The sequence below is a fragment of the Magallana gigas genome, chromosome 7, assembly GCF_963853765.1.
Source record: "Magallana gigas chromosome 7, xbMagGiga1.1, whole genome shotgun sequence".
NCBI classification, from domain to species: domain Eukaryota; kingdom Metazoa; phylum Mollusca; class Bivalvia; order Ostreida; family Ostreidae; genus Magallana; species Magallana gigas.
Window position 1 is genome coordinate 51,267,153 of NC_088859.1, and position 13,431 is coordinate 51,280,583.

At 37.3% G+C, this 13,431-nt stretch overlaps 1 protein-coding gene across 8 annotated transcripts in view; it reads left to right on the forward strand.

The window, feature by feature from the left end:
* The window catches only part of LOC105330174 (caspase recruitment domain-containing protein 14), a 52,223-nt gene extending 39,711 nt beyond the window's left edge, over positions 1 to 12,512 (forward strand). For all 8 annotated transcript variants that reach the window (XM_066065343.1, XM_066065335.1, XM_066065341.1 and 5 more), the window contains 8 exons: positions 3,851 to 4,021; positions 5,804 to 5,850; positions 5,948 to 5,980; positions 6,343 to 6,453; positions 6,847 to 6,884; positions 8,469 to 8,563; positions 8,838 to 8,902; positions 9,278 to 12,512. In XM_066065343.1, the coding sequence (XP_065921415.1) occupies positions 3,851 to 4,021; positions 5,804 to 5,850; positions 5,948 to 5,980; positions 6,343 to 6,453; positions 6,847 to 6,884; positions 8,469 to 8,563; positions 8,838 to 8,902; positions 9,278 to 9,516 (799 nt within the window). In that variant the 3' untranslated portion in view covers positions 9,517 to 12,512. The remainder of the gene's footprint in view (positions 1 to 3,850; positions 4,022 to 5,803; positions 5,851 to 5,947; positions 5,981 to 6,342; positions 6,454 to 6,846; positions 6,885 to 8,468; positions 8,564 to 8,837; positions 8,903 to 9,277) is intronic.
* Positions 12,513 to 13,431: the final 919 nt, after the last annotated feature.

Sequence of the window (13,431 nt, forward strand, 5' to 3'; positions counted from 1 at the left end):
GACTACTTCTATGTCAGGTATGGTTACAGATTACAGGGGACTACATCTATGTTAGGTATGGTTACAGAGTACAGGGGACTACTTCTATGTCAGGTATGGTTACAGGGTACAGGGGACTACATCTTATGATCTATGTCAGGTATGGTTACAGAGTACAGGGGACTACATCTTATGATCTATGTCAGGTATGGTTACAGGGTACAGGGGACTACATCTGTGTCAGGTATGGTTACAGAAATAGAGGACTACTTCTATGTCAGGTATGGTTACAGAAATAGAGGACTTCTTCTATGTCAGGTATGGTTACAGAAATAGAGGACTACTTCTATGTCAGGTATGGTTACAGAAATAGAGGACTACTTCTATGTCAGGTATGGTTACAGAAATAGAGGACTACTTCTATGTCAGGTATGGTTACAGGGTACTACTTCTATGTCAGGTATGGTTACAGAGTACAGGGGACTACCTCTATGTCAGGTATGGTTACAGAATACAGGGGACTACCTCTATGTCAGGTATGGTTACAGGGTACAGGGGACTACATCTATGTCAGGTATGGTTACAGAGTACAGGGGACTACTTCTATGTCAGGTATGGTTACAGAGTACAGGGGACTACTTCTATGTCAGGTATGGTTACAGAATACAGGGGACTACTTCTATGTCAGGTATGGTTACAGGGTACAGGGGACTTCATCTATATCAGGTATGGTGACTACTTCTATGTCAGGTATGGTTACAGAGTATGGGGACTACTTCTATGTCAGGTATGGTTACAGGGTACAGGGGACTACTTCTATGTCAGGTATGGTTACAGAATACAGGGGACTACTTCTATGTCAGGTATGGTTACAGAGTACAGGGGACTACTTCTATGTCAGGTATGGTTACAGGATACAGGGGACTACTTCTATGTCAGGTATGGTTACAGAATACAGGGGACTACTTCTATGTCAGGTATGGTTACAGAATACAGGGGACTACTTCTATGTCAGGTATGGTTACAGAGTACAGGGGACTACTTCTATGTCAGGTATGGTTACAGAGTACAGGGGACTACATCTATGTCAGGTATGGTTACAGAATACAGAGGACTACTTCTATGTCAGGTATGGTTACAGAATACAGGGTACTACTTCTATGTCAGGTATGGTTACAGAGTACAGGGGACTACCTCTATGTCAGGTATGGTTACAGAATACAGGGGACTACCTCTATGTCAGGTATGGTTACAGGGTACAGGGGACTACATCTATGTCAGGTATGGTTACAGAGTACAGGGGACTACTTCTATGTCAGGTATGGTTACAGGGTACAGGGGACTTCATCTATATCAGGTATGGTGACTACTTCTATGTCAGGTATGGTTACAGAGTATGGGGACTACTTCTATGTCAGGTATGGTTACAGGGTACAGGGGACTACTTCTATGTCAGGTATGGTTACAGAATACAGGGGACTACTTCTATGTCAGGTATGGTTACAGAATACAGGGGACTACTTCTATGTCAGGTATGGTTACAGGGGACTACATCTATGTCAGGTATGGTTACAGAGTACAGGGGACTACTTCTTTGTCAGGTATGGTTACAGGGTACAGGGGACTACTTCTATGTCAGGTATGGTTACAGGGTACAGGGGACTACATCTTATGATCTATGTCAGGTATGGTTACAGAGTACAGGGGACTACATCTTATGATCTATGTCAGGTATGGTTACAGGGTACAGGGGACTACATCTGTGTCAGGTATGGTTACAGAAATAGAGGACTACTTCTATGTCAGGTATGGTTACAGAAATAGAGGACTTCTTCTATGTCAGGTATGGTTACAGGGTACTACTTCAATGTCAGGTATTGTTACAGAATACAGGGGACTACTTCTATGTCAGGTATGGTTACAGGGTACTACTTCTATGTCAGGTATGGTTACAGAGTACAGGGGACTACCTCTATGTCAGGTATGGTTACAGAATACAGGGGACTACCTCTATGTCAGGTATGGTTACAGGGTACAGGGGACTACATCTATGTCAGGTATGGTTACAGAGTACAGGGGACTACTTCTATGTCAGGTATGGTTACAGAGTACAGGGGACTACTTCTATGTCAGGTATGGTTACAGGGTACAGGGGACTACTTCTATGTCAGGTATGGTTACAGGGTACAGGGGACTACTTCTATGTCAGGTATGGTTACAGGATACAGGGGACTACTTCTATGTCAGGTATGGTTACAGAATACAGGGGACTACTTCTATGTCAGGTATGGTTACAGAATACAGGGGACTACTTCTATGTCAGGTATGGTTACAGGGTACAGGGGACTTCATCTATATCAGGTATGGTGACTACTTCTATGTCAGGTATGGTTACAGAGTACAGGGGACTACTTCTATGTCAGGTATGGTTACAGAATACAGGGGACTACTTCTATGTCAGGTATGGTTACAGGGTACAGGGGACTTCATCTATATCAGGTATGGTGACTACTTCTATGTCAGGTATGGTTACAGAGTATGGGGACTACTTCTATGTCAGGTATGGTTACAGGGTACAGGGGACTACTTCTATGTCAGGTATGGTTACAGAATACAGGGGACTACTTCTATGTCAGGTATGGTTACAGAGTACAGGGGACTACTTCTATGTCAGGTATGGTTACAGGGGACTACATCTATGTCAGGTATGGTTACAGGGTACTACTTCTATGTCAGGTATGGTTACAGGGTACAGGGGACTACTTCTATGTCAGGTATGGTTACAGAGTACAGGGGACTACTTCTATGTCAGGTATGGTTACAGAGTACAGGGGACTACATCTATGTCAGGTATGGTTACAGAATACAGAGGACTACCCCTATGTCAGGTATGGTTACAGGGTACAAGGGACTACTTCTATGTCAGGTATGGTTACAGAGTATGGGGACTACTTCTATGTCAGGTATGGTTACAGAGTACAGGGGAGTACTTATATGTCAGGTATGGTTACAGGGGACTACTTCTATGTCAGGTATGGTTACAGGGTACTACTTCTATGTCAGGTATGATTGTTAGAGTACAGGGGACTACTTCTTTGTCAGGTATGGTTACAGGGTACAGGGGACTACTTCTATGTCAGGTATGGTTACAGAGTACAGGGGACTACTTCTATGTCAGGTATGGTTACAGAATACAGGGGACTACCTCTATGTCAGGTATGGTTACAGGGGACTACTTCTATGTCAGGTATGGTTACAGAATACAGGGGACTACCTCTATGTCAGGTATGGTTACAGGGTACAGGGGACTACATCTATGTCAGGTATGGTTACAGAGTACAGGGGACTACTTCTATGTCAGGTATGGTTACAGAGTACAGGGGACTACTTCTATGTCAGGTATGGTTACAGAATACAGGGGACTACTTCTATGTCAGGTATGGTTACAGGGTACAGGGGACTTCATCTATATCAGGTATGGTGACTACTTCTATGTCAGGTATGGTTACAGAGTATGGGGACTACTTCTATGTCAGGTATGGTTACAGGGTACAGGGGACTACTTCTATGTCAGGTATGGTTACAGAATACAGGGGACTACTTCTATGTCAGGTATGGTTACAGAATACAGGGGACTACTTCTATGTCAGGTATTGTTATAGACAATAACATTAAGTTCAGTATTTTGAAATGCAAGATGTAATAATGATGTGATCTTGTAGGGTAACAAGGGTGACTTTAATTATCTTAAAGAATCCGTGTGTGTAGGGATGTGATAATGATGTGATCTTCTATGGTAATAAGGCAGACTTTTATCATATTAATGTTTAATGTGTATGGGGTTATTATGAGAGTGATGTTTTTGGTACAGGGCAGGAGCTGCAGTCAAGGAGAAGGTGCCAGACTGTCTCCCCATAAAGAAGGGGGACATCTTACGAGTGACCAATACCTACTACGTCAAAGGGGATCGCAAGTACTGGAAGGTGTGTCCCTACGACAGGCAGAACGAAAAGTGGGGCAAAGAAGGCATTATTCCATCAGAGTAAGTACACCCTCACAGGAGTCTGTGTATTACAAACACCACCCCCAGCCCCTGTACGCATGTATACTGTGGTTTCATTCATTTTCGTGAGTATCAATTTTCGTGGATTTTCTGAAAACCACAGTTTCAAAGATTCGTAATTTTGTGGCCAATGATCCATACAATACAAATTGATAGTTGAAATTGAACTTCAATGAACATTTAATTTCGTGGATCAGCTTAACAACAAAATTCACGAAAATTGGTATTCAACGAATATTGATGAAACCATAGTACCTCAAAGTGCTATTGTGTAGCTATCTGTGTGTAACCCTCACCATTACACATGTATACCTGAAACTGGTATTGTGTAGCTATCTGTGTGTAACCCTCACAATTACACATGTATACCTCAAACTGCTATTGTGTAGCTATCTGTGTGTAACCCTCACCATTACACATGTTTACCTCAAACTGCTATTGTTTAGCTATCTGTGTGTAACCCTCACCATTACACATGTATACCTCAAACTGGTATTGTGTAGCTATCTGTGTGTAACCCTCACCATAACACATGTATACTTCAAAGTGCTATTGTGTAGCTATCTGTGTGTAACCCTCACCATTACACATGTATACTTCAAAGTGCTATTGTGTAGCTATCTGTGTGTAACCATCATCATAACACATGTATACCTCAAAGTGCTATTGTGTAGCTATATGTGTGTACTCAGCAATGTTAAGGCGTCACAATGCTAAAATACGGCTGGAAAACGATATTATTTGAATCATCGCAAAAATACTTTGACCTGAAGTATTTCTTAAAATCTTTGTTACATTTATTGACAACAATGTTTAACATTGTATTTAATGCTTTTTTGTGACGTCACATGTACTTTGGAAGCACATGATGGGCTAATCCTAATATTGCAAGTGGAATATTATAATTGCATCGGCGCAGGTGATAAATGACATTAAATCATAAATATTTTTAAGGAAAATCCTTTGTTATGTCATATTCTTTGAAGTTCTTGCTTGGGCTTGAAATAGATATTTCGTTTATGGAAGATATTGTTGAAACATTTCACAAAAACATCAAAATAAATCACATTTTTACTAATCAAAAGTGATTTACAAAAAATTGGGGTGAAGCTGTTGGTTTCCCAAGCACGATTCACATTGGTACTTATATTCTCTACAAATTTTACGTAAAATATTCTAAAATTGTATTAATCTTTCACCTGCGCCAAGCTAGTTTTTACCTACATTAAAATTTCTTCCTTCATTTGTTTACACATAGCATGGAGAGTCTCCAAACGATTAGTTTATAAATAGTCTTTTACTAACACGAAGCTTTAAAACTGCCGTTTTTTTTATTCTGGTTTTTAATATGAATGAATTCTGTATGTCTAGCATTAATGGCAGCATCTATGTAAAGGAAACATGCGGTTTTATGTTAAAGTTGATTATGACGTCATATCGTATGAAGTACTGACAAGTGACTTTCTACAAATCGCTGTAAAATCAATCGGTATGCCTTAACATGCCCGCGTAACCCTCACCATTACACATGTTTACCTCAAACTGCTATTGTGTAGCTATCTGTGTGTAACCCTCACCATTACACATGTTTACCTCAAACTGCTATTGTGTAGCTATCTGTGTGTAACCCTCACCATTACACATGCTCATTACACCTCAAACTGCTATTGTGTAGCTATCTGTGTGTAACCCTCACCATTACACATGTTTACCTCAATCTGTTGTTGTGGAGATAGCCAATGGACTTTCTGTCTGTTTCAGTATTCGAAGACTTTTTTCAAATGACAGAAGAGGGGCATTCCGAGCTCGTAAGTCCGAATTTTAGTATCATGATTATTTGAATGATTAATGACATAAAAGAAAAAGATGTACTGGCATATTATGTTATAAAATGTCAAATTGTAGGTAGTCTCTTTGTGAGGGTTCTACCCATGAAAGGTAAGTACTTGTTTAATAAATTCTTATATTTGTTGTAATGTTTGTGAAATAATTTATTGATTAGGAATCCCTTTATAAAAACCAGAAAAATTGTTGTAATGAATATACTGTGCACAGGATTTTTTTCAACCCATTCTTTGTTTTTTGCACAATTTTAAAACACTCTTAAAATATTTCATTTAATTTTAGATTTTGGCTTATAAGTTTAGCTAGAGAGAAAAAAAAACTAAATGTGTGAAAGAAACTTTGATTTAAATTTCCTCTCTAACAATTAGTGCAAACATTAAACATAAAAATGGGTGTTGAAGACCCTTTACACAGTAATGTTGATGTCTGATTTGAGATTACTGACTGTGTTACAGCGAGTTCCAGGCTCCCTGTGTTAATGTATGGGCCGGAAAACATCATCAGCTCTGCCCAGAGCTTGATAGTGGACGACTCCCCCGACTACCTGTGTTACAATGTCGACAAGGGTAAAGTATACACAATATAAAATATACCGTAAATCTACAATGTCAACAAGGGTGAAGTATACACAATATAAAATATACCGTAAATCTACAATGTCAACAAGGGTGAAGTATACACAATATAAAATATACTGCAGATCTGCAATGTTGGAAAGGGAAAAAGGATACACAATATAAAATATGTATCTATAACTGAATGAATTACCGTCATCCCATGGCTTAAAAATACTTTTTTATAAACATGTATATTTGAGGAACAGAAAAATCTAGGAAAGTGAAGATTAGTTCCTAGTTAAGGATATTTGTGATATATATCAACTGTGGATTTACTTACATAATCTGCCTACAGTTTGAATAAAGCGCTTTGTAATTTCACTTCCATGTTTCTGTTGACAGGAAGAACGGTTGACATTCTGAGGCACTGCATAAATACGGTTTGTAAATCTGAATTTGTTGAGTCAAGAAAAATTAATTGAAATTTTACAAATTTAGATTTTTTTTATTTCAAATTTGATACAATGCTGAACTATAATTTTGTGCATATAATGTCATAAGTACATTGTCATAGTAAGGTGTCATAGCTCAAATCCTTGCTATGTCTGGTATCATGCTGTTGTGAATAAAGATAATTCTGTGAACAGTTTAATGTTCTGTAGGTTGTCATTTTGAAGCTCATAAGTGCTAGTTGTGTTGTAAGGCAATCACTGTATGATGTCATAGTGTAACTCTTTAGTACTGATATTTGATATGTTGTAGGGCAAGCACTGTATGATGTCATAGTACAACTCTTTAGTACTGATATTAGATGTGTTGTAGGGCAAGCACTGTATGATGTCATAGTACAACTCTTTAGTACTGATATTAGATGTGTTGTAGGGCAAGCACTGTATGATGTCATAGTGCAACTCTTTAGTACTGATACTTTGATGTGTTGTAGGGCAAGCACTGTATGATGTTTTGGTACAGCTCTATAGTACTGATACTATAATTATATAATAGTGTTGTGTTGTGCATGTACTATGCCTAAATAGTCCGGCTCGTGCACTATGTATCAAACCCTGACTACTATTTAGGCATAGTACATGCACAACACAACACTATTGTTATTATTTACCGACTGTTGAATATACTGACGTGCTTTGCTATAACGTTAGCTGTGACGTTCGAATGTTGACAAGTCCCTATAAATTATCACTGGAAAAGAAAGCGTTTGGATTTTTTCAAATAAATCAATTGATTTGACTATCTATTTAATCAACAAATTGTTGTACAATAAAAATTCAACAAAGGTTTTTGTTCTTTTCAAGAAATGAGAGACGTTTGGCCTTACCGAGAAAACTCGAAATGTTTAGCAGACGAAATCTCATTGAATTTTTTTCTTGCACATTCTTTATCAAGCGTCATTTAAAAAAGCGTTTTTGTGATTCTCATGTAGAATTTCTTTGAAAAATGTTCAATCAATTTGTTCAAAAGTTTATAAGAAACTTTAACTTTAAAATTACCGTCAATAATGAAGTGTTTTTGGAAAAATGAATAATTTTAATTGCTTAATGTCAGTCGTATATATCTACGTTTTATATATATAAATACTGTTAAGTTTACTAACGGCTTATTTAGCGTAGCGGTAACGCGTTGGGCTTCAAGCTTGAAAGATTTTAGCGTCGTGAGTTCGAATCCCGCTGTCAGCGCTTGAAAGATTTTCGTTGAAAACATTTGCCGTGCTCTATTTTGGCATAGTATGCTTACGCTATATAAATCCTTTAATACTATGCGAAAATAGATGAGTATTGAATATATAGTGACAAACTGACAGAAGGTATAATAATATGTTGTAGGGCAAGCACTGTATGATGTCATTGTGTAACTCTTTAGTACTGATACTATAATATGTTGTAGGGCAAGCACTGTATGATGTTTTGGTACAGCTCTATAGTACTGATACTATAATATGTTGTAGGGCAAGCACTGTATGATGTCATTGTACAACTCTTTAGTACTGATATTTTGATGTGTTGTAGGGCAAGCACTGTATGATGAAGGAAGGGCCTAGGAAGATAGAAGTTTGCATAGTCATTGTCATTCACACAGATGGTGCTGCCCCTGAAGTTATCAAGTAAGTCATCAGGAACCACAACTCTTGTTAATTTGTGTAAAAGTCACTAAAAGAAACTTGCTTTAACCAAAGATGACAACTTCTTACCTTGGTTTATGATTGTATATCATATATTACCTCTCAGACACTATTTAATTCTTCTTGTTTGCTGTGTTCACTATTTAACAATATTTGTGTAAGAAAGGATTATACAGGAATACAATGTCTGGATTGATCATTCTCTTTATTGAATCCTCAGAATACAATGTCACAAATCAATCCTATCTTATTTCAGAAGCATATTTGGAGTAGACAAGGCCACAGAATACAAGTATAATATATCAGACGACATTATCTGTGGTAAGTTGACTGTATTTACTACTTCATCATCTCTAGCCAGTATTGCTACAGGACGTTTTCAGTCTCAGATTGCCTCGCCCATCTTACTTATTGGAAATTAATAGCTGGAAAATGAAACAGGGAATAGGGGGCCTTCATTTGGATCCAGTATATCGAGAATCAATCTGCAGTTTTTTAATACAGTATAAAATCTTGGCAAATACCTGTTAACCCTCCCCTTTCCCATGGGAGACTCCTGAAAAATGGCTAAAAAAATTGTTTATCTCCAACATTTAACTAAACTCCCGCATGAGAGATGTGAAAACCACAGTAAGCCAAGCATTTCATGCTTCTGTCCTGAGAATGATGAAATAATCATGCTGTACATATTTACAGAAACGATCACAGTGGGTGAAAATGGGGTCAACGACAAACAGAGCTTCCTGAGGGCTTTCTATGAACAAGTGCAGAAAGGTCAGGATCGTATGTTTTGGTGTACTAGTTCGCAACTGGACGAGTCCATTGTGACCCAGTTCCAGGACTACCTGGGTAGAGAGAGTGGGGATCAAAGGGCGCAGTCCCAAGACAGCGGCAGTGAGGGGTCCCTGCTACGCTCTACCTCCAACCCCTGCTAATGCACCTCAGACAACCTCATGCCTCATCCAAAGGGGCACCTGTCTATAGATGAATAGTTTGTCAAATTGGATGCTTTATTGCGCGACTGCTTGCGTTATGTATGTTGTGAGTACAGCTCATATATTGCATATATTTCCTCAGGTTCTTTATAAACCTAAATACTAAATTATAAGAATTGGGAAAATCAAATTTTACAGTAATGGAGTGCTTGTGGAGATATTAACGCAGTTGACATATGACATCTGCTGTGAATCTCAGCTCAACAAAGCTCATGTGGGAGGGGGTAGGGGAACAACACGTTGTAGCGGGTTACTTCATGTAAGCCTGCCCCACACTCAGCAGTGGGATGGGTGTTCTTGGTTCGCTAGTTATTTTTCATTTTAAATTTGATGTTGTTGACTTGTTGGTATTTATTTTACCTCTGTTAGTTTTTAACTGATATTTTTTACTGGTGTTCAAAGATTGTGTTTAAGATTTGTTTTTATTAAAAAAATATATTTTTTATATGAATTTTATCTCAAATGTGACTTACAAAATTTGATTTTGAATTATTTTCCTTGAACATGATTGAATGTAAGGTGGAGTCAGAGGTCCTTCGCATCTTTATAAATGTTCTGCAAACAAGCTCAATCTAGTAACTTTAGTAAAGGTATCATAATTGAACATATATATGATTTGAAAGTGACAAAAAAAAAGCAATGCATAAGTTTTTGAAAAAAAGTTATTTAGAAAAATCCCTTCAGTTCTCAATTCAAACTCAGGATATGTAGGTCAAAAGTTTGAGCCAAATTTTACTGTGCTACACAGTCTGACAATCGATAGTGTCAAATTAACAATTTTCCGATGCATTGAAATCTCCTTGTTATGACATACTCTCATCAAAAGTATAAGTCAGGGGATGTGAAGGACCTTTTCACATGCGTATGTTTGCTAGAAGTCTGATGAAAACTCATTTGTATTGTGTTCATTTGGTGTAAAAAAAAAAGTGGAAATAGTATTATTTGGTAAATGCTACAAACAGAAAGAGAAATAATGTGTATTGAGAAAAAGTGTTTGTGGTTTGTTTTTGCCCTCACAAGTTGAACTGAATATGACTTTTATTATTAGATATAACACGGTAATTATGTAGGGCAAAGCATTTAATGTAATTGTAAGCTAAATTTTTCTGAATTGTTGTTATCTTTTTTATAGATTTTTTTTCTATATTTAGCACATTGCTTTTGTTATTATGTCCAGTAGTATTACACGGCAGCATTAGCTATATTACACGTAACAATTTGTTAAATGTTAATTTTTTTTCTCTGTTTGTTTTTACTCCATAAAGTTTATTTTATTTACCAATGGTTTCTAAAATCTGTTAATTAGATTATCAAGGGGGTGAATGAGGATCGCAAAATCTTCAAAGTGGTGGGATAAAAAAGTAAAGGGAGAGCCCATTACGTGTTTTGGAGTGTATTTCTTGGGGAGTGGTAATAATGTGTCAGTGAAATGGTTACTAAAATAGTATTCGAGAATTTTGATACTGATGAAATGTTTTGCTCAAATTTTGCTTTTGCTTTAGTCTTAACTTTAGACTTTTGCAGTTTACAGCTGTAAGTGCTTCATTAAATTACTTCTTATTCACTTGTGTGCCAGTAGGAAGCATTTTTATTTCATTTCATTTATTTTTACACAATTCATGCTTATATGTAATTATATACATATGGAGGTTTATCTTTCTCAGTATGGACATTTTTTGATAAAATCTGAAATTTAAATTATGCTCACTATTTTAGCCCATCGTGTGGACTATAAAAAATATCATTACCTAGTACTTATAGTCTGTAATTGTAAAGAAAGAAAGTTATCTCTCTTTTCAGAGGTTCCATGAACTTTACATGTAATAATAAGTGAAGAAAGTATCAGTAATGATAGCAGGGTTAGAAGACAAATTGGATGGCCCTTGACACGCCTATAGCTTTAACTGCCACACACTTATCTCCGACTTGTTTGTTTTAGTTGTTGTGTCTAGTCACTAGTCATTGTTTCTTGTATGTGGTAGACAACTAGACAATGTTGTCTAGCACTAAACCTGTACTACTAGCCTACAGATTTGTATCACTTGTAGGTGTGTGTATCACTTAAACTCAGCAATGATTCTTTATGTTTTTGGACTTAAAGCTGTCTGTGAAAAAGTGTTCCATCTGAAGAAGTTTAGCCCATTTGTGACTGAAACTTCTTGTCAGGATATTAAGCTCATCTGTAATTGAGTATTTTGTGAACTCTAATTATTGTGTTTTTTTATTACTGTAACATTGAATTTTTCTCTGTGTAGTAAATTAACTAAGAAATCATGGTGGGTCAGCCCTGTATTGTGGGTAGATATGGTTGTCGTTGATTCTGCCAGGGTTACAAAATTTCATACATAATATTTTTTGGGGGGAAGGGGGGTGGATGGGTTTCACATCACAAATCAAGAAACATTTTGACTGGACATAGCTAACCAAAGATGTATATTAACATTATTTACTGCAATCTTGAGAAGATGACCGTGCCACACATGGCTGTACAGATCATTGTTTAGTTGACCTTTGTTCTTTTTTCTGAACGCCTATTCCTTTTCTAACAAAGCCACGTGAATTCCAAGCTTGCATTTTGGATGCTAAAGTTTTGGGTTCTTGACCTTAACTCACGTTCACTTGTTTCATACTATATTTTGTAAATTGTTAAAATGGGTATTTTTTAATTTTTTTTTTCACTCAAAGACTTTTATTTTAAAGTAGGATATGTACATGTATATAGATTACCGATCATAAGATGCACTGCATTTTGGGATTGTGGGGGGGGGGGGGGGGGGGCAAGTTTGTGAATTAACACCATTGGGATACACAATAGTTCATGTCTTCCTTTTATGTACTTTTTAATTTCATTGATTAATATTTTTTGTTAATTTAGAGAACGTGACAGATGGTTTTTGTGATTTAGTTTCATGATGTTGAATAAATATGATCACATATTGTTGTTTTAGTTATTTATGACAAGTAATCTATGTCGCCACTGGTATAAACATGAGTTATCATTTTTACATAGACCGTAAACCCTCGAATTAACGTCCCCACTGACCACTAAGTTTGAACTGCCCAAAAACATTGAAATTCCTCCCCTCCGACATCAATGGATTCCAAAGCTCTTTGCGCAGAGACGGTGAATTGATGAATCATTTCGGTACGAATTCAAGCGTCGCTCACTCTACACGGAGTGATTTTTGCTCAGAGTTGTGTGTCCCAGTGCTTCAGCACCCAAACCGGAGAAGTTGATGCTGCATAAGTTCCGCGCAGAACCAGTTCATGGCGCCTCATGGTGTTTGTTCACGTTTGAATTCTGACAAATACGTATAGTCTGATACAGCAGCTGTGGTCACAAAGGTCGATCTCCCACAGTGGGTGTACACAGACCACGGAATCGTGACCTCCCCGCTTAACCACAGCGCTGTGTGTGGACCATGGAGTTTGTGAACCATTGTTTGATGTAGGACGCTCTAGGTTTGAAGGTGAAAGTTGACTGTTACTCAACAGGACGAATTGTCTTTTATAACATGTAAATAATTGCTTCCACTGACCTTATATTCGCTGAGGCCAAAATAAAATTATTGCTTGTTTAGAATTGCCTCCCACCTCGTTGAAATACCCACGCTGATAACATTTTATTAGCAAAGTTTAAAAACTTTTTTGTTATGTGGAGATTTTAATTTTTTGTAACTAATTTTTGGGAGTTGATTTTAATCAACTCTCCTGTGCAGTTACTCAGGCAAACCGAAAGTAAAACAGTGTTTGGACCTAAGCACATATCAACACCGCTGACAAAATTTAGTTCTAATCAATAAATTCGATGTAATGAGTTCTTAGCATTGTTCTTCAAGGAAACTCATTTATAGA